The sequence below is a fragment of the Lichenostomus cassidix genome, chromosome Z (assembly GCF_008360975.1).
Source record: "Lichenostomus cassidix isolate B80296 chromosome Z, HeHo_3.0, whole genome shotgun sequence".
Classification (NCBI taxonomy): domain Eukaryota; kingdom Metazoa; phylum Chordata; class Aves; order Passeriformes; family Meliphagidae; genus Lichenostomus; species Lichenostomus cassidix.
In genome coordinates this window covers 10,895,092-10,920,562 of record NC_139511.1, presented here as the reverse complement: position 1 = coordinate 10,920,562, position 25,471 = coordinate 10,895,092, and the positions used below count along the sequence as shown (strand labels likewise).

Below are 25,471 nucleotides of genomic sequence, written 5' to 3'. Positions count from 1 at the left end.
AGTACCGGCAGTGCCGCGCACCGCGTGTGTGGGGTTGCAGTGTGCGCTCAGTGCTGTCAGTGTCAGGTGAAGCGTTTTGGCACAGAGGGGCTCAGGGTGAAGGGCGGTGTGTGCCTCCACGGGGATGGCGAAGAAGGTGATTGATAGAGCATCTCCTGAAACTCTGCACTTGGAACACTCTGTTAACATCCCAAAACCGATGATAAATTCATTATAAAATAATCTGGGGCAAGGGAGATTTCTCTTTCTTGATTACAGCCAGCATTTAAAAAAAGCAACAGCAGCCGCAAAGCTGAGAATTGATTACATGTCGGGAACAGAGATGAGGGAGATTTATAGAGTGAGTGTCTGTGTAACATTTATCTTTGTTTTCTTGGTGTTTTCCAGAAAGTGGGAACTTCACAGTGTATTGGTTAGCTTTGAAAATGCTGGGGGTTTGGTACTTCTGTTGTTTCCATGTAGTAGTTGGCTATAGTTAGCCACAAACAAGAAGATTGGGGTTGATCAGCATCATAACCACAAGGAAATAAGTGGTTTTTTTCTGGTACAGACTAGTTCTATCTGGTGTACCTTTACAGATGTTTGTAACAGTGTTTCTGCATTGTTGTGTGTGTCTTTTTCAACACTGTTTCCCTCTATCTGTTTAACTTGCTATCCTTCCATCTTTTCTGCATCCCTTTTGTATCGTCTTGGTACCTGCTTGTTGATGATTTTTCCTTGGAGTATCAAAATTCTTACTGAATCCATCTTTGTCTTGGTGAACAAGTTTTGATACTATAAGTGACAAAACTATTCTTGCTATGTAAAACTTTTTTGTTGTATGTGGTCATGTAATATGCCTCTTACAGTTCAATATGTGAGAAATTCGATTTTTTTTTACTGGTTAGCTTGTCTTGGTTGTCTGATTCTTTCTGTGGGAGAAAGTTTCAGCCTTCTGGCAGTTGTGGTTAGAACAGATCGGGCCTCCAGAGGCTGATTCAAATCAACTTGGATGCAGATATTTTTTCAAAACCTCTCATCTCGACAAGTTGAAGTAAAGTATTTTGTGAGAATCTGGAGAAGCTGTTTTGACATCTGTGAGTGGGATGTTTAAAATTTTGGAAGCCAGCCTTTCCTGAAACATTCGAACTTGTCACAAATATAAATGATTTTATGAGATGTCTTTGACAGGGTTTGGTTTAGAAAGGAACTTGGAGGTTAATGAATGTGAAGATTATCTGTTCAGTGGCTGTGCAGGGGACACTTAAATCACATGCCAGATGTCAGTTAGTTTGCCAGTTTAAAATAATGCTGCCTTTATATTGGGAAGGTAAGAGAATTATATTTACCAGACGGGTTTTTCTAGACTTCTGAGGCTGTTTTAACACTTCTGTTAAAGGATAATAATGGTTTATTTTGCAGTTTTAGCCAGAGAGCTGAAGTATGCCGTGTGGTCCTGCAGTGCTTGGAGATAAAACTCAAGGAGTTTTGCATGTGCTGAAGTCACTCTCCTGCTGATGAACTGTTAATGGGAAATAAGTTCTGCAAGCTAAGAACTTGGTCAGGAAAAGACCCATTGAAAAGTTATTTCACTTTAGGTTTCGTAATTCTAAATTACTGGAAATACTTCACCTAACTATATAATTACTGGGAGAGAAAGCAGACAGAGGGAAATAAACCAAGTAATTACTGTTTCAAAACTGTAACAGTTATGCTTTAAGACTGAAAATCTTACTCATTAACAACCTAGAAGGCATGTATTTCCTTGTTGCAAAGCTGGCCTCTTAACAGACTGCTGGCTCATGTGGCATGACACAACTCTGCTCAGTTTTCTGTCCTCTGAGATATGTAAATACAGAGGGTCAGACTGAATATTACTTTTGGTACAAACAGTACTTTGGTGCAAACATCCATTACTCTTGGAAAATAATACGGGTCTCCAGAAGAAGATTCAGGCAACTGCAGCTTGTCAGCTAGCCTAGCTGTACAGAATTTTGAGGAATGTCAGGTGCCCTATAAATAGCATTGCACAGAGTTGTTTCCAGTAGGAAATGCCAGTAAGATGGTATTTCTGGATTCGTCATGCTTGAGAGTGGGTGCTTGGAAGTGTCTGACTGGTAAGATTTGGCAGACCGAGGAGCTGTCTTTTGCTTGGAATGCTGATCAGCAAACCGTCGCCTGTGAAAAGCAATCTAGAGGCCACCTTAAAAAACCAAAAAAAACCCCAACAAAAGCCTACAGAGTAGTGGATGGGGAAAGTGAAGTTGGATTCTGGTAGCCTAGTGGTGAGAACAGTTGAATGGAACAGGACAACAGCTGTCTCTGTTCTCTCCTGTCTCAGAGGTTTCAACTCCCTGTTTTCTGTTTATCAGAAGCATGGCCTAACCACCAAGCTGAAAAGTGCGCAGGTAAAAGCATCTGTGTTTATATGTTACTGGAAGATGGAGTGTGAGTAACAGTGCAGTATTTTTTTCCTAGAGAACACATTCATTGATCACCAGGGTGCTTACTAAGCAAACTCCTGGAGCGAATCCTCCTGGGCCACTTGGAAGATAGGGTGGTGATGTATGACAGCCAGTGTGACTTCACTAAGGCAAATTTGACAAATTTAGTGGTCTTCCATGAGCACCTTCCAGTAACTAAAGGGACACTGACTACAAGAAAGTGGAGAGGGACTATTTACAAAGCCTGTAGTGATAAGACCAGAGGAATGACTTTAAAATTAAGAAGGATAGATTTGGATTAGATATTAGGCAGAAATCCTTTACTGAGAGGGTGGTGAGGCACTGGCACAGGTTGTCCAGAGAAGTGAATGACCCCTCCCTGGACATCTTCAAGGCCAGGTTGGATCATGCTTGGAGCAACCTGGTCTAGTGGAAAGTTCCCTGCCCATGGCAGAGGAGTTGGAACCAGATGATCTTTGAGGTCACTTGCAACCCAAACCGTTCTGTGATTCTTTGTTATACAGTGACACATTTTTTACCTAACTTTCCTAATATATGAATTTATTTGTCTATAAAAAAAACACTTGAGCACTGAATATGATCCCCTGTGTAAAGCAGGGCTCCAGCCTGGAACAGCATTCTTGTCCATGTGTCCTCTCCATGGGCCCCAGCTCTTGCCAGGTGTTCCAGCACAGACTCTCTGTGGGCTACATCTTCCTTAGGGGTACATCCACCTGCTCCAGTGTGGAGTTCCCCCTGGGCTGCAGGTGAATCTCTGCTCCACTGTGGACCTCTATGGGCCTACAGGGGCACAGCCTGCTTTACAGTGGCCTATAGAGGAATCTCTGGTGTCTGAAGCACTTACTACATGTCCTTTCTCAATGACTTCGGGATCTGCAGAGTTGTTTCAGTTATTCTTAGCCCTCTCAGCTGCTGTGCAGTGTTCTTTACCGTTTCCTAAATACCTTACAGCAGAGGCACCACCAGCGTGGCTGAGGATCTCAGCTTTGGGCAGCAGCAGGTCCCTCTTGGAGCTGACTGGAACTGGCTCTGTCTGACATGGGGGGCAGCTTCTGCTGTCTCTCACAGAAGCCACCCATGCAGCCCACTCACTGCCAAAGCCTTACCAGGTACCCCCAATGCAGGCACTTAGCTGGCAAGGAAGACTCCATTCTAAAGATGGTTTTAGCATGTTTCAGTACAGTCAAACTGAAAGGTGGGTACTCTGTTTTGGAATGGGAGCTTCTGTAATTTTTCTAGTGGAGTAATACATAAACTACTACATAGTAATATCTCTGGAACATTGTAAAAAATGCTTGCAGTATTCCCACAGACAGAAAGAACTTAACATGTTCACAGTTGTCATTTGCATAGGTTATGGCTTTTCATGTGGCAGTCTGAGAGCTGTTCTTGACTTGTAGGCAGAATCAGGTGTCTGGCTAAAAGCAACAAATAAAGGCTACTTTTCATCTTCTGTTCTGGGAGATTATTGTCATGATTAGGGAAGTTGTTAGCATATTGTGAAATCTAGAGCCTGGTGTTTGTTTGATGCAAGAGCGTAGCAGGTGATTAAGTTCTTGTAAAGCTGTGTGAGGTAGTCTTTATAATAATCTTTCTTGTTACCCTTCTTTAGCCTATTTCTTGTCTGTTCTGTTGCACATCAGTGGAGTTTCTTGCTTAATGTTACTGAGCACAGCTGAGTTACTGAATGTGATGATGAGCTTCTTAAGGCTGTTGAAGTTCGTATATGATGAAGAGAATCGAAGGCTTTTCTTGTTTTCATGTAGTATACTTGGACCTTATAAATTCCAGTACTTGTTTGAAACCCTTATATTCCTTTGTATTTTCTGTAATTATTGTTTGATTTGTTTCTTTGTGGGGTTTTTTTTGTTGGGATTTGGTTGGTTTGTTTGTTTAGGTAGTTTGGGTTTGGGGTTTTGTTAATGTGTAAAAGTGTTACCAGGCAGTAACTATAACATTCTTCGTGGCTGCGAGATACTGGGATAGAGCTGCTCAACACATTTTTTTTAGGTTTAGTCCATATTGGTAATGAGCTGACAGCTACTGCTCAGCATCTCACAGGATGTGTGGTAGAACAGAACAACATCTGTATGTAAATGGTTTTTTTTGTTGTTATTGATTACATGACACAGTATAAATGTTGTGTTTAAATTCTGTCCAGTTCTAAATTGTAGAGAATATATATCTCTTGCTGTGTAAGGTACAGCAATAAACAAGTCACATATGGTTTACTGATGTCTTCAGCAGCTTCTGTGTTTGACATCCCTTCTCCTTTCTGCCTATTGTCTGTCCTGTCTCTTCTCTCTTCCTGGTCATTTGTCAGACCTGAAGAAATGCTATTCTTGAATATGGGCTTGTTAGTAGTTCTAATGTCTCACATTTAATTATGAAGTATTGATGACTTTTTTGGAATCAGCTGTAGAAAGGTGTCACATATGCATGGAGAGGTCTTGGGATTGCAGTGCTCGGTACTGTCAGCTCCTGGCCTCCACTGGTCCTGTATTCTTCCTGTCTGTCCTCTGCTCCTACCTAGTTCCCTCCTCATACTTCTGCATCAGCAGCAGCCCAACAAACTGGCTGTCTTTGGCAGTGTTTTACACCATAAATCACATTGAAGAATTTGAATTTTAAAACAGGTGAAATACCTCAGCAGGAGTCAGGCAAACATTTTTGCTACTCTTAATGAAAATATTAGCTATAGTGGTTCTAGCAGGAAGGTGTTGAAAACCTTTCATCAACTCACTTGAGACTACCTGAAAAATTGCTGTAAACATTATTTGAGTTTTAAGGACATAATTTAAATTGATGAAAGCTGATGAGGGATGCAGTTGGAATATGCCAGCAGCAGTAAAAACTGAAACTTTAAAAGGAGCACTGGGGGTAGAGTGCCGTGGAGTGGTCTGTTTTGTTACTATTATGTGTATATATATATACAGAATCATGTGACAGATGAGCACGACTTACAATTCTTTGTTATTTGTTTGATAAATTCCACAATGTAAAGTCACTGTTTTGATGTAATAGCATTTTGAGAAGTTGTTTTCCTGGGTGGTTGTTAATTTAGAAATGTGTGATAACTATTTAATGATGATGTGTTGTCTTTTTTCTTGAGATAACACATAAGAAGCAGTTTTCCTATAGTTTTGTTCCATTAGTTTCCATTAGTGCAGTATAGAAAGTGTATATTTTCCTGATGGCTGCAGAGACAGAAGAAAATGTGGTGAAATCCTTCTGTTTGTACAGGAGTTGTATATGTTCTTATTAGCATTCAAAATGTTAAAACTTTGAACTCCTTTTTTATGATTGCTCAGACCACTACTGCTGTGTTGAGCTGATTTGTTGCTAACAGTTACTGGAATACTAATCTTTATGGTCCAACTAAATATAGGAAACACTGGGGCTGGATTCCTGAGCTGCTGAAACACGTAGAATGGGGACAGAAAAACTGTAAATCTTTTAACACAGTGAGGACTAGGTTTTGGCTTATTTTTTCAGAATATACTTTGGAATTCCTTTAGAATATCCTTGTGAAAATGTGGAGAAAAGTGGGAAATGTTCTATTAGAAGTAGTGCACCAGGAAGTATAAATCGAACCTGGTGTGCAGGGTGCAGGCTACCAAAATCTCTGATTTTATATTTTTGGAATGTTGTTTTATCCTTTTGGCAGGGCAGGGGGGGATGTTTGCACTTTTGGCCAAGACATGTCATGTTGTAGACAGGCCACACATTTAGTTGTGTGAAAGAGAAGCCTTGCGTAACATGTGAGGTTTAAACAGAACATAGTCTAGTTAATTTTACCTGGAAAGGTCACTGCGTGGTAGGAGATGGTTGTGTGGATGTTCTGTCTCTTTGGAAATAGGTCAGTGTATATTCCTACGCAAAACTTTGGGGTTTGTCTTGCTTACAGTGCAGTGGTTCATGGTTGAGATGAGTACATAATTTTCTAATATTCACTGTTGTTATAAAGGAGCCAGACCCCAAGTGGGAATGAGGTATAAAAATTTAATTGAGAACAAAAAAAAATTTCACAAAGCAAAAGGGACCGCGCTGAGTGCATAACCAAATGCTAGAGGCACGCCGAAAATATGGTGGCCCCACCTTTTATACCCTTGGGGTGGCATCAGCTTTATGCATATTTATTTTTGGTTTTACATAGTCCTGCCCTGAACCACTCCTTTTGGTGCTGGCGCAGTTTCGTCACTGTGGTATTGGGGTCCTCATTGGATTAAATCCTACATCTTGCATGGTTGCGCCTTGAGAGTTTTGGCCAGCAGCAGTTCGTCCAATGCAAACTCATAAAACCCACATTACAACAGAACCACAATTTTTGGTCAAAGCCAACTTTACAACTGGGCTATTGCAACAACATTAACCATTCTATAACATGTACTATCTTCTAACATTTTTCAAAACCAACATTGTAATATTGAATATCAAACCATGTAACACCATGCTAAAGCCAAATTCCATTAACTTGCTTCTCGCACTGTCTAATGAGGCTTATGCTCATGCGCCAAGTGCAAGAAGATCTAACATAAGTTTCTCTGCCCCTTACATTTCTGCTGCTGCTCTCTTCTTAGTACAGAAAAATGGTGCTGGGAAAACTCTTCCATGCTCAAGGGGCAAGTAAGATGGAATTCTGCATAGGGCATCGTGTACAAGAATTTTCTCCCGTCAGCACTGATAGTACTTCTGGAGCAGGAAGACAGCTCCATCTTTGTGCTCTGCCATTTATTATTTCTCTTTGAAGTACAGCTAGAGAACCATATGTTTACTGAAGTGTGGTCTTACTGCATTTTTGGTGTTGGATAACTGTAGAAGGTTTTTGGGAGACTTGTGTAAGTTGTTCACTGTAGTTGGCAGTCACTTGATATTTCTCTTTGCTTGTCCCATTTTTTTGTTTATTTTTATTTCACACACCACAAGAAAGAATCATATCTCAATTTTTATTGTAATATTTGGAGGGAAAGAATTTTAATTCCCATCTCTGAAAGCACTGATTCTAAAAAATAGATAATTTATTAAATATATCCTGACACAAATTTATGGGAATGACAGTAGCTTACAGCATCTGCTGCCAGGGAGATAAGCTGACAACCATTAGCAGTCAGAATGCCAGTTTAAATGTAAATCAGTGAGTTCATGCAGTAGTTCATAAGCCTGAAAAAACTCAGTATCCTTTCTTGATCCATTGCCTTTGGTGTTACATTTACTAACCGTATGAAAGCTCTGGAGCCTAGTGGCAGAAGCATGGAGTGGCAATCTAGTTATTCATTTGCCTGCAATGGAGTGAACAGCATTAATCTTGAAGAAAATAATCTGGTAATTCCAAGCAAACTATGTGGCTGCTCAAAGTCTGTTTTCCACAAGTGAAGCTCCACTGCAAGTGTACTTGCCACTCATAACACCAACAGTCTCCAGATTGTTGAATGCAGAAAGTAGCAGAACGTGGAGTTTTCAGATAGGTCTGTTGGGGAATTAAGTATGTCAGATTATATCTTTGTGTCATTTGTAGACAAATACATTGCTCTTTCCCTTCAGTCTATTTGTGTGGGTTTTACTTTGAAAAGCAATCCTTTTGGGCTAGAGAGACTTGGTTAGTGCCAGAGATCCCCATGAAATAACCAGTCATCAATTGTACACAAACTTCATAACTTCTGCTCTCACAAAGGGTACTACAGGAATAGGTTGAGGAAAGAAGGCATAAAAATTGTATTTTAAGACCTTCCATTTATTTGTTTCAAGTCATTGTTCTTCCTTCTTTATGAGAAAATCATAGGTTTTAAAAAGCTATTTAGACTGGTTTCAATGTACAGATTTTGGGTAGTGGGAGGGAAGGTGATACAAGAGGAACTTCATTTTTAGGCTTTATCAGAGGTTTTTTGGAGGGTCTTCTTTGGTTTTAATACCTTTACAAAATTCTGGGTTAGCTGCCAGTACATATCAGAAATATTCTCTGCCTTTCTGAAGCTTGCTAGAAATAGGATTTGGAAAGCTCTCTTTCTTTACCATGTTATAAAAAGGATTGATTTATGTCAACACCCAATTTCTAACTCTTGTGGTAGCCAGATGAGTAAGGCTTTTGCTTGAAGGGCAAACAGCTACAGTTTCACCGTCTAAGGGAAAGTAATTTTTTGTTAGCAGAATTGAAGGAGAACAGATACACAGCAGATAGGTTTAAGAAGTAAATCTTTTTAATCCTCTTCTGTCAGCCCAGGATTCTTATGCTCAGACCTCAGTTTCAGCTTTTGGGTCTGAAACATCTGTATTGTTGACCCACACCTGGCCTCTGAATTAGGACAGATTCTTTCTGGGCAACTTTTGCTTTGTTTACAATCCCCCATCAAAGGCAGCTGAATGGTTGACCACCAATGGGAATTTACTATTGCTTCACTTAGTTCATAGGACAGCCAAAGTAATTTTGACTGATATTTAAAAACAAATTCAGTTCTGCTGAGACATCATTGTTGAACGGTATTTGCGTAATGACCTGACAAATAAACAACTTAACCTGACCCGTTGGATCAGATGAGCTTCTAAACAAGTAGCTGCTTGTTAACTTTCTAAGTGGTAGTGATGCATTATAATTAATCTTATAAAACCAGGTACACCTCACAGCGTCAGTTACCTAGTTAAAACAACAGATGCCTGATCTGTGAGTCTGTTTCTGTGTACAAGCTATTTTGCAAATTTTTTATTTTCATGTGACAGGTTAAAAGGCTACAGTATGTGTTCACTGATACTTTAGTGGTTAGGAGTACTTTTGTCAGAAGGCAGAGCTAGTGTACATCTCCATAATTTTTAGTTGTTCAGTGTGAAAAATAAAGCAATGCTTTGTTGCAAGCTGTCACATACATTCTGCTTTCATAGAAAAGATTCAGTCAGGTTTTAACTCTCAGGTTTTTTTTCACGGTTCTAATGGTAGTTTTATGTTTTTCATTAGTACTTCTGTTAGTTTGCCATTGCCATTTGATCACAAAACTTCTGTGGAAAAAAACTGCTGATAACATGGATAGTTAAATATTGAAAATATTGGCGAATATTTTTGTTGTTTTATTTTTCATGTAAAATATATACTCTCCACTTTAGCCTTTTTAAATTAGGAACAAATGCATTTGCCAGCTTTTACTGCTGTGAGTTATGCTGTCTGTTTCTAAAATTTCTGCATCAGTACTTTGATAAAATTTTTGAAACTGTTCCCCCTGCTCTAAACATACCTCTAAAAGTGTCGACTGTGTGTGGTGCGCACTGTTTTATTTCTGATGCTTTGCTCAGAGGTATGTAGATTTCCAAACCCTTTTTTTAGATGAGAAGGGTTTATTTCTATCTCCCCTTATCAAGTGTGTCTTTTCTTTTGTTTGTCTATTTCTTGCAGATTAAAAAGTCATACCATCTCAGGGAAGCAGCAGTGTCGTGGGTTTCTTGGAGCAACAACTCTTACCAGTAATGAGCAGATGATACCAGTTGAACAGTGCCTGGTAAACAACGCAATCACAGTGGCAACACTGCACAAGCAACATCAAAGAGCAGGGGACTTTGGTGTTCCCGAGTCAGTGGGAAACATGCCCAGGATCTCAGCTGCCAGAGTGCCTCCAATTTTTACGTAGATTTCTATAGCTCTTGTAACCATGTCTGTTAATGCAACAGAGAATGATCCCCCCAGATTCTTCGTGGGTGGAGAAGATGGAGAAGGATTACTGGATTCAGCCAGATCTACAGATTATGAACACTTCTATGACCATGGGGAAGAAGAGGAGGAAGAGTATGACTCTGTAAGTCCTGTAGGGACTCTTGTTTACTATTCTTTGTCCTCTAGCATTATTTTTCCTTATTTTCCAATTTGTTTTTCAAAAAATTGTTTTCAAAAAATGTTTTTCAAAATGTTTTTCAATATTTTATTATTTTTCAAAAATGGGATTAGCTCACACAATTCTAGTACTGAAATGGTGTTCTAAATTGAGAAATTGTTCATATTCAGATAATGATCAGTCAATAATCTTTGGAAAAGGACACCTGAAAATTAAGTATACCTTGAACTTTGAAGTAGATGTGCTTGATTTTAGGGAGTTTCAGGGCAACTGAGGTTGATATGCCTGCTTTGCAGACTTGGTTTGGATTCTAGGAATGAGCTTGATGATGGCATAGGCCTCTGTTTTTTCATTTGGAGAGCTGGAAGCAAAAAACTGGGAATTTTTCTTTTGTGTGTTGTCAACTGCTTCACAGTTAACTTTTGATTTTTTTTTTCCTTCCTTGTCTGGTTATATTGAAAGTGCATACTAAGTTAATATTAAATTACACCTTAGTTTATTACCTTTATAGAGCGTTCTGAATTGTATTTCAGCACTGTGCTTACTGATTTTTAGTTTGTTTAAGACAAACTCTTAATTTTATTATGCATGAGTTATCATCTAGTTTTTTTAACTGTTTGTTGTTCTTTTTGCAACATTTTGTGTTATGGAATATATTAAATTTTCACTAATTGTAAATATGTCTAAAAAATTTAAATGCAAGACAGTGTTGCTAAAGCACTTTGCGTGATTAAAAGTAACTTGGAAATGTGAGTAGCAGTGCAAAATTAGCAGCCCAGGTAGCTCAATTCAGTGAGTCTCTTTTAGCAAGGGAAGGTATTTGGCTATGTTTTCAAGAAGCAAGAAGTTGAATTAAAGGATTGCTCTGTAGGTTTTTTGTTTGTCTCCTTTAAAGAGTAGAGTAGGTTGACTGTTCCCTTTGGAAATACCACTGACACAAAGAAGTTATTGAAGGCTTAACATGAAAGTATATATATAGTATACAAAAAAAGCAAAACTGTTTATGAACTGAATAGTTCAGAAGTCTAGAATAGTAGTTTCTGGTTTTCTAGTTTTCTTTTTCATAATTCACGTGTGATACTAGGTGATGAGAAGTCTTGTGACTATTAATTAGACATAAAAAAATCACGTAATTGAAAAATCAATTACTAGTTAATTTCAGGGTAAGCCATAAGTATGATTTTGTTCAGATTCTTCCTACACTCCTGACTTAGATTTTGGTGCTGTCTGTTTGTTTTTGGTAATGATACTCAAAAAAAGTAATGTAAAGTTATTAAACTGTTTCACTCAGGAGGCATTTTTTGTGAGTATGCAGTGTGATGTGCTGTTATGCTTCATTTTGTCATCTACTAGCAATTTACCTGATTTAAAACTAAATTAAAGCTGGCATGTGTATTTTAAGAGAAAATACCTGCTGTACTGTTGTGCTGCTAAAACCCTGTTGTGTCTTGAGAAAACATAATAATTACTTTTCCCTTCCCCCCTGCTTCCTTTCCAGCCACCAGAAAGACAAATTGCAGTTGGGATTTGTTCAATGGCTAAGAAATCAAAGTCCAAACCAATGAAAGAAATTCTTGAACGCCTCTCCATGTTCAAATATATAACTGTGGTGATATTTGAAGAGGATGTTATTTTGAATGAGCCTGTAGAAAACTGGCCTTTATGTGACTGTCTCATTTCTTTTCACTCTAAAGGTAAATGTTCTAATAATACCGTAAGTACTTGTGATATCAAAATTATTTAAATTCTTTCAAGGTCCTTTTAGGTTTTTGGTCTTGCAGTTTTATTGGATTTTCCTAGGAAGTGATTAATTTGTCTTCTTTAATATAATAAAACTGACTTTTAAAATGCAAGTGGTTTAAAAAGAGCTGTTCTACTGGTAAATACTTTTGAAGTCAGCGGAAATAGTGATCTAATACAAAGGTTCCAAACTGTTTACTGGTAATGTGTCATGTAATTTTAATTTGTTTGTCTTAATAAACATTTTAGGGTTTCCACTGGACAAAGCAGTAGCCTATGCAAAACTCAGGAATCCATTCATAATCAATGACTTGAATATGCAGTATCACATACAAGACAGGTAAATAACATTAACAACTTTAAAACAAGCCATTTTTGTCAGAGACTATGAAAACTTGTTATTGCATAGCAGCAGTTCCAGTGTGTTGTCCCTGCCCATGGCAGAGGGTTTGGAACTAGATGACTTTTAACATCTCTTCAAATTCCAGCCATCCTGTGATTCCATGATGGTACAGTAGTTTAAATAAAATTACAGTGAATGTTACACTTTATTAATGTATGCATGGTTTTCTGGGATGTGTCTTCAGGTGTGTTTTTTTTCTTTTGCTGCTTTTATATTGACATGTCTGAAGATTTACCAAGTTAGAAATTTCGTGATGCATTTTTCTAAAGCTTAGCAAATAAAAAAGTTTAAACTCTTAAAATACCTATAAGATAGGTATATGTAGCAGCTGTACTAACTCCTATAATTGTAGAATTCATGTGATTTACAGTATTTTTTTCTGTAAAGATGATACTTAACAGAAGTTGTTCATACTCAAAGGTCATGTGGTTATTGAAAGTGAATTTTTTCAGACCTGAGGTCATGCATAGCAAACATTAATAAAACAACAGTGAGCAAAACATATAAACACTGGAGCCTTCTGAACAGGCTGAATATTGAGCAGGCTTACTATTTTGGATGCCTTCAGTTACTGCTCTGTATGAAATTTAACATAAATGGTTGAAAATCCCCTTTAAGAAGACAGTTGTTCTGTACAAATGTCTGTTGCTCTGCCAGAGAGGAAAGGGCTGGCATTGCAAAGTGCATTTTTATTGATGTTGAAGAGATCACTGCAAAGGTGCAGCTGTGTCAGTGAGCTTTAAAGTGTTATAGTAGTAAGTAGAGTGTTTTATATGTAACCTTACCCTGTGTGATTTGAAAAAAAAATTGTGGTTTTTTTTCTCCTCCTTTACTCATGGACTGTAAAATGCAAATATTAGCAGGATTTGCTGGCTCACTGTGCAATATTTGTTCTTCTAGAAGAGAAGTCTATGGTATTCTTAAAGCTGAAGGCATTTTACTTCCTCGCTATGCAGTTCTGAACCGTGATCCAAACAATCCCCAAGGTAAAAAGAACAGAGATAAACTATCAACCATTAGCATCTCTTTGTTTCCACTGGCGAACAATATGTATATAGTGGAAAACTAAATTTCACTGGCTAGACAATTAACTTATGCAGTTTGATTTCTTCACCAGCATTCAAAGTAAATTTGTTGATTGACCCCTACTGGCTGTGGGGAGCAGTGTGTGAAAAAGAAAAGGGGTTGAGACTGTTTTGTTCAACATTAACAAAAACATGGAGACATTTTTGTCACAAGTTCAAAACATAGCACCATACCAGCTGCTGTGAAGAAAATGAACTTCATCCCACCCAAGACAGTATAAGGATACAACTGAGAAGTGTGATTCTGACACCATACATCTTACAGACATCATAGAACAACTAGAATATAAAGGTGTCGCTGTTGAGACGGGCACCACATGCAAAGACACAGTTCTAGGCCAAGCAGAAAGGAAGGTAGAAGGGAAGTTTATTGCTACGAAGTCACTTTTGTACTATTTTCTAACATTTGCACCATGTGGCTGTTGGCTCCCAGCCTGTTGTTTTAGAACACTATTGGCCAGTTATTCCTAGCACACATCTGTGGCAGAAAACAGCCTCCCTCTTACAGGTCTAGATTCCTTCTTGTTGTTTTGCTCATTGTTTTGCCTCTTGCTTCTGTCCGTGCTAAGATTTTCGTGGGTACGAGTTGTCCGCACTAAGATTCTCACGGGTATGAGTTGTTTGTGGCACGGTTGGTGTTTGTGAGCTGAGGCAGGCCAGCTGTCAGTTCGCACAAAAAGGCCTCCTTACTCAAACTGAGATTCTGCTATGTCACCAAGAGCAGCATTCAGGATGTTATATTAACCACATTTATTAATAATTTTCCTTAGGAAAGTAATACTGACAGAAACAAGTTAGGCTATTGTATACTTCCCCTTCTGAATATAAGGAGCCATGTATTGGAAATCTAATCTAGATGTATCTGCAAATGATGCACTCTGAATATAAATTGGAATTAACTTTTTGTGTGCCTGGGAACAAACTGAGCTTTTTCTACTAAAATGAAGACTTCAGGCAGCAGTACGAGATTGCAATGACTGGTCAAGAGAACTTTGCATTAAAGTGTCCGTGTGGTCTAGGGAAAAAATGACACATTTATGCTTCAAAAGTGAAATAAAAGCTGCTGCTTGCAGTTAACCAGTATTGAATACCAGATTCCTGATTGCTGGAACCAGAGGACCTAATGTTCTGTGCAGGGTGCATGCATCACACAGTGTGAGACAGTTCTAACCCTGCAGAACGTGCTGTGGCATCTGGCACCACACCATGTCCACTGCCAGCTCCCTGATATTTCAGAGAAAGGCACTGAAAAAAAAAGACAAACAGCACTACCCTCTCTTCAAAACATTTCCAAAATATACCACCTTATGCAGCTTGTACACCTGCAGGAGACAATTTCCTGTCTGACACCAAGGGAATCAACAGAAATTCTGGAACACAGTATTAAAATAACATAAAATAGACATGGTACAGCAAACATACACTGCATGTGATCATCAGTTCTTTGTGCAGTCAGTAATAAATCGGAGAAACAAACATGTAATACATCTTATTAATAATATTATTAATACTACTATTTCAACATGAAAAATTAATGCAGATCTCTTAATAGTTGCATTCCATTAGTATACCATTACAGCTCTATTCCTTCCACTGTTTCTTCAGAATGCAACTTGATTGAAGGAGAAGATCACGTGGAAGTGAATGGAGAAATTTTCCAGAAGCCCTTTGTAGAAAAGCCAGTTAGTGCTGAGGATCACAATGTTTACATTTATTATCCAACATCTGCTGGGGGTGGAAGCCAGAGGCTCTTTCGGAAGGTGAGATTATGGTATTAAAGCTACTGAAAAGCTGTAGGTGTCTTAACAGGATTGCAGAATAGTTCTGTCAAATCCTGCTTGCCTAGGAAAAGTGGCTGATCATAAAAATTAATTTGAGGAGAACATGCAGATTGAATGAAGATCTATGTTTCTTGCAGTAGAAAGCTGTCGGCTACTGCAGATTCTTAGTATACACTATCAATGCACTTTTAGAATCTTAAAAACTCTTTAAGCAGTGGTCAAAAGTTTACTTCATTTGGTACAGGAAGTGTTTTCTCAGTAAAAGTGTACTAATTCAGGTAGTTTTAAAGTTTCTCAAGCAAGTAGCCTATGAGTTTTTTAATAGAAAGATATGTCTTTCAGATTGGCAGCAGAAGCAGTGTTTATTCTCCTGAAAGCAGTGTGAGAAAAACAGGCTCCTATATTTATGAGGAGTTTATGCCTACAGATGGAACTGACGTGAAGGTATGACAGCTGTGCATTCTTATTTGTGTTTAGACTAATCAAGTGCTCAAAGAGCTTTTGAGTTTTAAAAAGAATAGAATATCTTTGTCAAGGATCAACTTTAATTAAATTTTAATACAGTTCATAAGTAAAGAATGTAATTCTGATTCTAGCTAAACATAGTACTTGTAATGTAGAGCAGCTGTGCTTGCATTGTTAGAATCAAGTGCTGGAGGCTTGTTACCCAACATACTGTTTTTCTTTTTTTGTATTGTATTAGTGCCAGAGCACCATCTACTTTCCCGTGCTAACAGATGCTGCCTAGATCTGAAGGTTAAAGGTTACAAAGAAATCTAATTTAAATAGGTCTTAGTATGTTAATTAATAAATAAAAGTAATTTGCTAAAATTTTATGGAGTCAAAGAAAATAACCTTCATTGCCCATGTCTGTAATAATTGTCAGTCTTTCATTCATTTAATTTCTTAATTGAGGTAAAGATTAGGTACCATAAGAGAGCGCTAAAACAGAGCAATAGCAAAGAGGTTGCTAAGCCAGCCATGCATGAAGATTACTTTCTTACCCTTTGTGTTCATTCTGGCTATTTTAAGCACATTTCAAAACATGTGAAACCAATGTTTTACTATATGCATAAGAGATCACCATATTTAGACAAAAAAGTGCCAGTATAGAGAGTGTGAGGTCTAATCCAAAAAGCCCTTTTAATAATTGCAGTCCACTTCTTGGTATCACTTGGTAGTACACCGGGAATACTGTGTTCATGTTCTCAGACAAATGCCCTGGTTTTGTCTTCTGTAGGTTATTCTATGTAACACTGTGCAGCAGGTTAATTTGTGTTTACAGGTGTTTGTGTAAGAGCTTTGCAAACTTTCCAAAAATTTTCTTGCAACATGAAGAGATGCATGTGGCTTGAAGGGTAGTGACTTTTTTGACTAGTTGTAGTGTAGTCATCAAGCAGCAGTGGGCTTTTAACACCCCAAATAAATAATGGATTTTCTTAACAAGACTATTAGCTTTATATTAGGCAGTTTCACTAAACTCATCATCTTACCTGAATTCACTAAATTGGCAGTATTGGCAGTCATCTGCTTTAGTTGAATACTTTTTTTATCAATGCTTGGAGCTTGTTTTTTAGTTAAAGAAACTATTTTTGAGAGCTGCTGACAAGTCACTTCTAGCATATGCCCCAAACTTTCCAGTGAGCATCAAAACTGCAGTAGAGAGATAACACAATTGTTCTCTCAAGCTCTTGCCTTGTCATCTTAAAGCTGGGCAGATCTTTGCTTTGTTTAGTCCTGTACAAAATGTAAAAATATTTTTTTAATTAAGAGAATCACTTAGTCCTGCAGCAAGATTTCCATAGTAAGTAAACTGAAATAATCCTCAAATTAACCTGTTTTCCAGGTTCTGCAGAGGTTTTGGAGAAGAAAACATTTACATCTCTGTACCATCATAACTGAGAAATTAATTTTTATTCATTGAGTTTTATAATTACTGTTTTTCTTGTTTTATCCTAGGCTGTTAATAAATGATGTGTGTTCTCTGAAGGCAGAGAACGCCACTGACGAAGATACTTCAATGTGACCTTTTCAATGCTGAAAACAGCTAATATCTTTTGATGTTGTTATCACATTTGAGTTACATGTATACATTTTGCAAATTTATATAACATAATTTAATTACACGAGTCAAGAGCTGCTGTTTTTCAATACAGGTGTACACAGTAGGTCCAGACTATGCTCATGCTGAGGCCCGGAAGTCTCCAGCTCTGGATGGCAAAGTAGAACGAGATAGCGAAGGAAAAGAAGTGAGATACCCAGTCATCCTGAATGCAAGAGAGAAGCTAATTGCTTGGAAAGTATGCCTTGCCTTTAAGGTAAGCTGATTGCTTTCCTATCTGATCAAACATTTAGTGTTAATTAATTGTTTGTTACATGAAACTTCCCTAGTGTTTTAATGCATAGAGCCAGCAGTGGTAATTGCTGTAGAAAGGAAGGTGAAAAGTTCAGCTTCCATATCCACATCATTTTTAATCAAGAAGGATTCTTCCTTTAATATATTGAAAAATTCTGGATAAGTTCCTTGTGTTGCATTAGTTTCCTGAATTTGCATGTTATTATTGTACTTTGCTAGCTCACAGTGTGTCTGTTCTATGTACAATATTTTCACACATTTTGGTAGTGGTTTCTATGTTAGCAAAACACAGTTTCAGTAAAATTTTTGTAACTTGTATTACCTAGTACTTTCATCAGGTACAAATTAATTGTTAATTTGGTAGTGATGTAATTAGGTACTTACTTGAAATGTTTGATAGTTTCCATTTTTGTATAATTTTAAGATTTGTTGTGTTGTTATAAAGATTCCTTTGTTCAGAACTTCATTCAGTCTCTTACCCTCCTTTCACCTGTTTTATAAAAGGCTTTCAGTCTACCTGCTTACCTGTGTGTGACTGTGATGGCGTTCTGGAGCCTGTATGGTGTGAGCCTCTATCAGCAAAGTGGGCTTTGAGATCTTAAAAAGTAATCTGCTGAAATAGTTTCTAGTATCCCCTACTAATGATGTCAGTAGTATGTCACTGTCAAAACTCTCTTGTAAAATTTCAACAAAAATGGTTTTTCAGGGTTTTTTTTTCTAATTTCTTGCCTGCCATACTTAAAAACCATACATAGTGGGAAACCACTGGCAGAAAGCAGACTTCGTAGGCCCATCATTTCCATAAATCTTGAAGTTTGTGCTCAGGTGAACTTGACCTTCAATACTAACACTGCTAGGGATACCCAGGAAGGATAAAATCAAGTTGGGGATAAAAAGTTAAAAATAGGAAGATGTTTGCGTGATGTGGGTGAACTTAATGTGGAACTGACAAAATGTACTTAAGGGTAAAATGTGTCATGTTTTTGCCATGTTTTTGGATGAATACTCTGTTAAAACATCCTAAGTCTCTTGAACTTTTATTCTTAAAACCAGCAAACAGTCTGTGGCTTTGATTTGCTACGTGCTAATGGACAGTCCTATGTCTGTGATGTGAATGGCTTCAGTTTTGTGAAAAACTCCATGAAATACTATGATGACTGTGCTAAGATACTGGGGTAAGAGTTTTCTGATTTATTTAATGAGATTTGCTTATTAACTTCATTGTATAGCACTGTCGTTTATGTACTACAGATTTCTTATTCATATTAATTATTAATTAAATATTTATTAAAAATTAAGTGTCACATTGAAAGTCATTGAAGTAAACAATAAAAATTATTAAAGAGAATTTAAGTCGATAAATAAATTCTAACTAAATTCCTTATTCCTGAAATCATCCCAAACATCTGAGTGTTTAAAAGTGCCTAAAGCCAACTGAATAAGTATTTTGAAAGCAAGGTTAAGTTGTTAAAGGTAGTTGAGATTTTTTTCAAGTAGTGAAGCACCACTGGATGGTTTTGATTGCTGCTGTTAATTATGTCCAAATTACTGTACATTGCTCTTGATCTGAAGCTGGTGTATACTTGTATATTTTTGGATTTCGTACTTGTAAAACCAAACTGAAATAGAAGAAAGGTGTCTTCTGTCATAGCATCTTGTCTCTGCCACCAGAGGCAAAAAAGGTACAATAAGGGATCATGTAGAATTGGGTACAGAATTCTATGCCAAGGAAGCGTTACCATCAAAGTAGGCTGAGCCCATTTTGACAGGCTTTGCAGTAAGATTACAGCACTAATGAGATACAGCATGACTATTTGCATCATCTGATGGTCTGGAATCTTATTACGTGAAGGATTTTTCAAGTTTTTTAGCAATTATATTTTGGCTTATTCTACTTTAAGATGGACAATTTTTTTCCTCCATGTTACTGCTGCCTATGTAGGTATTAATCTGAAATTCAATGTATTTTGATGAAATGTTTGTGAAAGAGAACATAGATGTACCAGCCTTCTTCAGGTGGAGACTGTGTTGTCAATTTTTAGTTATGACCAGAGATTGTACCTATTTTTCTAGCTTTATCGCAGAAATGTTTGAGAAGCTACTGGTAAAAGACAGCAGTTAATCTTTGATGAGAATGGCTTGGCAATTCTCAGGCACTTTTAGTTAAGCAATGAAGCCAATTGTCTGCATGTAGAAATGAACAAGACTAAATAATATCCAAGGAATTCTTTCAGGAACTGAAGCTGAAAAGCTGAAGTTTGTTACAAATACAGAGCTGCTAGTCTAATGTCTCTGTAGCAGTTGTAATAGCTTTAAATCGTTAAGTGGTCTTTATTATGCAATTAAAAGAAAAATATATATCTAGACATTCATGGCTGCTGGTACTCCAGAACTGCATTAATAAATACGTATGGATATAATGTGTTTGGTTTGGAGTTTGCATGTGCTGTATATGCGAGACTTTAAACTAACTTGATTTTTTTTCTTCTTTTTAACCTCTGTTTTAGAAATATCATAATGAGAGAACTTGCTCCGCAGTTTCAAATACCATGGTCAATTCCTTTGGAAGCTGAAGACATTCCTATTGTGCCAACCACCTCTGGAACAATGTAAGAATATAGCAGCTACACCTGAATTGTGCAAACTCCCAATGTAACTTTTGTGTGAATCTTTTTTTCCTCTTTACAAGGTGTACCCACTTTGGCCTATGAATACATGTTTTGTGTGCTGAAAACAAGGAAGGAATCACAATTGCTATGCCAGCAGTCAGAGTTTCTCACCCTTAGTCAAGCTGAGTATAGAACAGCAGATTTTCAAGTGTAGCATCTTTTATGCATAGCTTCCACTGCTAATCATTGTTCCAGCACCGACTTAATATGCGCTTCTAATAAACATGCTCTCTCATTTAATGATCCTCAAAATCGTTGTTTTAAAAACTACTTAAAATAGTTATTCTGTAGTTACCTAAGGCTTAAACTCAGTATTTATATTTTATACCTTACATCATTTTCAGTTAACCTTGTACTCTTGCATATGCTTCCATCACTTCTGTAGTTATGTCAGATGACTACAATTTTGTCAGTTGTCTTGATTGTGGTTGGTTTAACATTAAATAAAAGACCCTCATGTGCAGACTTGTGAAATACAATTCTTGGAATTTCAGGATGGAGCTTAGATGTGTTATAGCTGTAATACGTCATGGGGATCGAACACCAAAGCAAAAAATGAAAATGGAAGTAAAACATCAGAGGTAAGTAGAATCTTGGTAAAAATTATTTTCCCTATTTTAGAGTTTAGGATTTTTGAGGCTAAACAAGCAATGAATTGACCAATTGCGCAATTGCAAGTTGCTTTTTGTTTTGTTTTCTTCTAAATCTAACTGATACTGCAGTTAATTAACAAGTATGTACTGCTTTTCTAGCAGGACTGTCAACTTACTTTTGCAGATTTCTTTCAACATAGGCTGTGCCTTGTCAACAGTCCTGTTTAATCTCATTCAAAATGCGTTTGTATCTATAAATATCTTTATGAACAATAATGCAGCAGAGAATATTTGTGGTTCTCCATTAGACCGTGACTTCTGTTTTTTGCTTTTTATTCTTGTATGCAAGACATGTTGTATGACTTTTGTTATTTATTTTTGTCAAAGTTTATCGACTCTGAATTTCTGGTAGATGCCATCTTTATGTTAGCATTCACAGAATTACTCACATAAGTGACCTGGAATTAGGTGCCATTTCAGTAGAGGGATTTCATTTCATTGGGACTAGATTCTTGCATTCAGAATGTGCTGAAGAAGTGTAGGACTGCTCACTTGGTATTTTTGATCCCTACTTCTGTTCAGGATCATTCTTGAAGATTAAGAACTGACATAACTGCATATTAAAATATTGTATCATTCAAATATATAGAATATCCCCTATTTTTTTTTTAAACTTATCAAGTCAGTAAGAGGGCATTTTCAGTGCTCTTATTTCTCTAATGCATTGAAGACTTTCTGGGGAGATTGGATTTGAATAAAACTTGGTTTGACCTCTCTAGTGCAGGTTTTAACCTGACTTTCAAATAGTGTAAAGGTACCAATTTTAGATCACTTTAAGAGCCACCTGTTCAGGTATTAGTAATTTAATTTATTAATTTAATTTGTTAATCACAAATCTTTCTCTTAAAGGTTTTTTGATCTCTTTGAAAAATGTGATGGATATAAATCTGGAAAACTGAAACTGAAAAAACCAAAGCAGTTGCAGGCAAGTTTGTCTTTATTTTTTTGCTATAACACTTTGTAAGTAGAAATCTATTTATTTAAGTAAATCCTGTTTCCTTTCTTTAGGAAGTGCTTGATATAGCAAGGCAGCTCCTTGTAGAACTTGGGCAAAACAATGATTCTGAAATTGAAGAAAGTAAAGCAAAGCTTGAACAGCTAAAGACTGTGCTAGAAATGTGAGTGTCTAACTTTCAGGCTTCATGGCAATGAAGTTGTATCTTCTGTTTTGACCTATTTCACCAGTTACTGCTTGGATTGCAATCTTATCAAATATGTAATAATACAATAATTCAAACACAAAGTTTTTGAAGAGAAAGATGTTGTGTTTGAAATGGGCCATCACTTTGTTTTTTCCTCCTTGACTTTTTAATTTAACTTATTGCTGTATCTAGGGTCTCAGTATACTTTCAACATGAGAAAATTACTTTTGTTGATATCAAATTTTGTCTTCTTGCATGTTTTTAAAATGAAAGCATTTGTATGCTGGGTTTACTTCTTACACTGAGACATAATGAAGTCTGGTGGAGCCAGCAAGTCACCATGTGTACTTGTCTACTCAAAGGAAACTTCAAGGATTGAAAATAAAAAAGTCTTTGCAAACTAAACCTGAAATAATTAGTAATTAAAAAAAAACCTTTGAAACCCCAAACAAGCAGAACAAGAGAAAAAAAATAAGTCTTCAAGGTTTGTTAAAGATCTGGGATCTTAGAATGTGCAATGGTAATAGGTGTTCTTAATTAAAAAAATATTGGGGAACATACAATTATTATTGAAACTCTGATAACAGTTTTGAATACAGAATTTTGCTTGAGAACTTAATAGGCTTAAAAACATTAGCCATCTAGACTGTCAGGCCAGTTTCTGGATACTGATAGCCACTGTAGTTTTGGATCTGAATAGATTAATTACTTGTGCCATCTGCATATACTGCTTGTTGTTGTTCTGGGTTTTTTTCCAGTTTTATGCAAAAAAAACTTTTCTCCAGTGTTGTAAAAAAATTGAATTAGATAGTATTTTATGATGTTTCATTATAGCATAGTTGTTATTTCTGCTAACTCTGTGCTTGTTGAGTTAATGTTTATTCTAAGCACTGCTTCAATAAATGGTGGTCAAATGAACAAATCATTGACCAGCAGAGATTTCTTACACCTGCTACAGGATCTTAGCAGTTTTGGAGGAAAATATTTAAGATGTTTCTCTCCCTCTTTCTCTCTCACTTTTCCCTGTTCCTACTTCAGGTATGGGCATTTTTCAGGCATAAATCGCAAAGTTCAGTTAACATATCTTCCTCATGGCTGCCCTAAGACTTCTAGTGAAGAAGAAGGTACTGTATTACTTTTGTACCTAATCATTTAATATCATGTGTATACAAGTAGTCATGGACTAGTGGTGTAGCATGTCTTAATGTTAAGAAGAAGGAATATTTTGTTTTGAAATAATGTTGATATTGTTAGCAGATACAGTCTCTTAATCTGCTGAATTGTACATGTAAAAACTCTCAAGTGAATTCTACTAAAAATTCTAACCTTGCTCTTTTGCAACTGAAAAGGAACATTTAATGAAACTTCAGTGATTCACCAAAGTGTTTTTTTGAGCCAGTATAAGAAAATCTGACTCAACAATTACTATATTTAAAATGTTTATAAACTGTAGGGTGTTTAGCATTCGATTTATTTTAATTTTTCTGTCTTGGTTTACATTTTGCTTCAGATTCATGCTAAATATTTTTCACTTATATTCTCTTCATAGTTTACTTGCTTCAGTTTTCTCTGTTTAAAATGCCCATTTGGTTCTCCAGATTAATATTTCCTTAATGTTAGAATGCTATTCACAGTCCATAATGATCTTTTCATAGACCAAATATTTTTTCTTCATTTTGGAAAAAAAATATACAATATACTTCACTACTAAACTCCTCTCTCTGTGTACAATTAGATAATAGAAGAAATGAGCCATCCCTGCTTCTGGTTTTAAAATGGGGAGGAGAATTGACCCCTGCAGGCAGGGTTCAAGCAGAGGAGCTTGGAAGAGCTTTCAGGTGTATGTATCCAGGTGGACAAGGTAAAAAGAAAATCATAATAATCATTTTCAAAACAGTCATTTGAGTGTCATAAATAACTTTCGAAGATAATCAAGTTCAAAATGAGAGCTTGAGCAAAACATGTGTTTGGTAGGAGATTATGCTGGATTTCCTGGATGTGGTTTACTGAGATTACATAGCACTTACCGACATGATCTCAAAATCTACGCTTCTGATGAGGGACGAGTTCAGATGACTGCAGCAGCTTTTGCAAAGGTACGATGTGGAATGGTATTTTCAGTTTTAGAATGATGATGTTGTCAAGTTTGTTTTTTCTTTCGAAGACTGGGAGAGATTTACAGTTTATTAGAAAAAGGTGTTTTCAAAGAGTAGTTTAGTGTGAAAATGTATGCAGTTAATGTGCCAAGCATGTGAAGTTCTTTGAGCAGATGAAGACAGGTTTTAATTAAACAGCCCTGTCCGAGGCACCTTTGTCCTGCAAGGCTCTCCTCCACAGAATTCCACAAACAAGCTGAAGTCTGCTCATTTGAAGCCCTGGGCTCTAATGCAAGGATTTGTCTTGTTCACTGCTCCATGGATCAGTTACAACATCAGATTTCAATTACCAAGACCTTTACGTTCCTGACACTTCTGAGTAACAGTTCCAGGCCAATACATACGCTCAATAGTTCACCAGTAACCAGTATTGAGGAGTTGTCCTGGATGTTTTCCAGAATTCTTGATTGCATGTGCCCTGCAATATTGCTTTGGAGGTATCCAGGGCCAAGAGCACCCCTGGAAACAGGGCCTACAGTAAGGAGGCTTTCTTCCTTTGTGTTAAGAAGGTTTCATCCATTTCCCGTGCTAATTTGTGTGGTCTGTAGCTGAGGCCTACCATGATATGTCCTTGTCTACCTGACATCCATGAGGTCCTATATCTAGTTACAGCAAAAATCCATTTGTGTGAATTATTCTGCCATATCTCTGAATTAACCTAAAGCTCTACAAGTCTTCAGACTTCCTGTTGCTCCTGTTTGTTCCCATGCTGCATGTGTTTGTACAGTAATATTTTAGCCAGCTGACCTGCTTTCTTCTTGGTCAGCAGGCTTGAAGAGACACCATACCCTTACCTTCCTTATTTCAGAGCCCTTCCATTGCCAGAAAAGCTACAAAAGTTTCCATCCCCCTTCATTTTGGAATTGTCCATTCACCTCTTGTTCAAGGCCTTTGATTATGTTGTGACTCATGTGGCTTGGGATTTTGCCTCTGTAGAGACTCTGTAAGACTCTACCTATCTCCTGTTTGTCCTGCCAGATGCTGTTTTGTTTGCTAACTCATCCCATAGCTCCTCTCCAGTAACTCAAATCCTTGAGCAAAAGCACGGTCACCCACAAGTCAGGCAGTTGTTGTTTCCAGCCTCAGGGAGGAGGCACTTGTGCTCCCTAAAGTCCAAGACCTGAACAGCTGGTGCTGGGGAGCATTTTCTGTGACATGTTATCACTGTTGCGCCATCTGCATCAGTCCTGCCCACTAGCAGTGTCGAGGGGGCCATTTCTCTGTAAATACATGC

The 25,471-nt window shown here is 37.2% G+C and overlaps 1 protein-coding gene across 14 annotated transcripts in view; it reads left to right on the top strand.

Moving 5' to 3' along the window:
- PPIP5K2 (diphosphoinositol pentakisphosphate kinase 2) overlaps positions 1 to 25,471 on the top strand; it is a 48,623-nt gene that overhangs the window by 621 nt on the left and 22,531 nt on the right. For all 14 annotated transcript variants that reach the window (XR_014846958.1, XM_085043028.1, XM_085043029.1 and 11 more), the window contains exons 2-16: positions 9,820 to 10,216; positions 11,751 to 11,946; positions 12,242 to 12,332; positions 13,296 to 13,381; positions 15,086 to 15,240; positions 15,604 to 15,705; positions 17,418 to 17,579; positions 18,671 to 18,792; positions 20,125 to 20,226; positions 20,781 to 20,867; positions 21,789 to 21,868; positions 21,952 to 22,057; positions 23,120 to 23,205; positions 23,817 to 23,942; positions 24,056 to 24,177. Coding sequence is in view for 13 of the 14 variants with exons in the window: in XM_085043028.1 (XP_084899154.1) it covers positions 10,073 to 10,216; positions 11,751 to 11,946; positions 12,242 to 12,332; positions 13,296 to 13,381; positions 15,086 to 15,240; positions 15,604 to 15,705; positions 17,418 to 17,579; positions 18,671 to 18,792; positions 20,125 to 20,226; positions 20,781 to 20,867; positions 21,789 to 21,868; positions 21,952 to 22,057; positions 23,120 to 23,205; positions 23,817 to 23,942; positions 24,056 to 24,177 (1,767 nt within the window). In the remaining variant the exon portion in view is untranslated. The remainder of the gene's footprint in view (positions 1 to 9,819; positions 10,217 to 11,750; positions 11,947 to 12,241; positions 12,333 to 13,295; positions 13,382 to 15,085; positions 15,241 to 15,603; positions 15,706 to 17,417; positions 17,580 to 18,670; positions 18,793 to 20,124; positions 20,227 to 20,780; positions 20,868 to 21,788; positions 21,869 to 21,951; positions 22,058 to 23,119; positions 23,206 to 23,816; positions 23,943 to 24,055; positions 24,178 to 25,471) is intronic.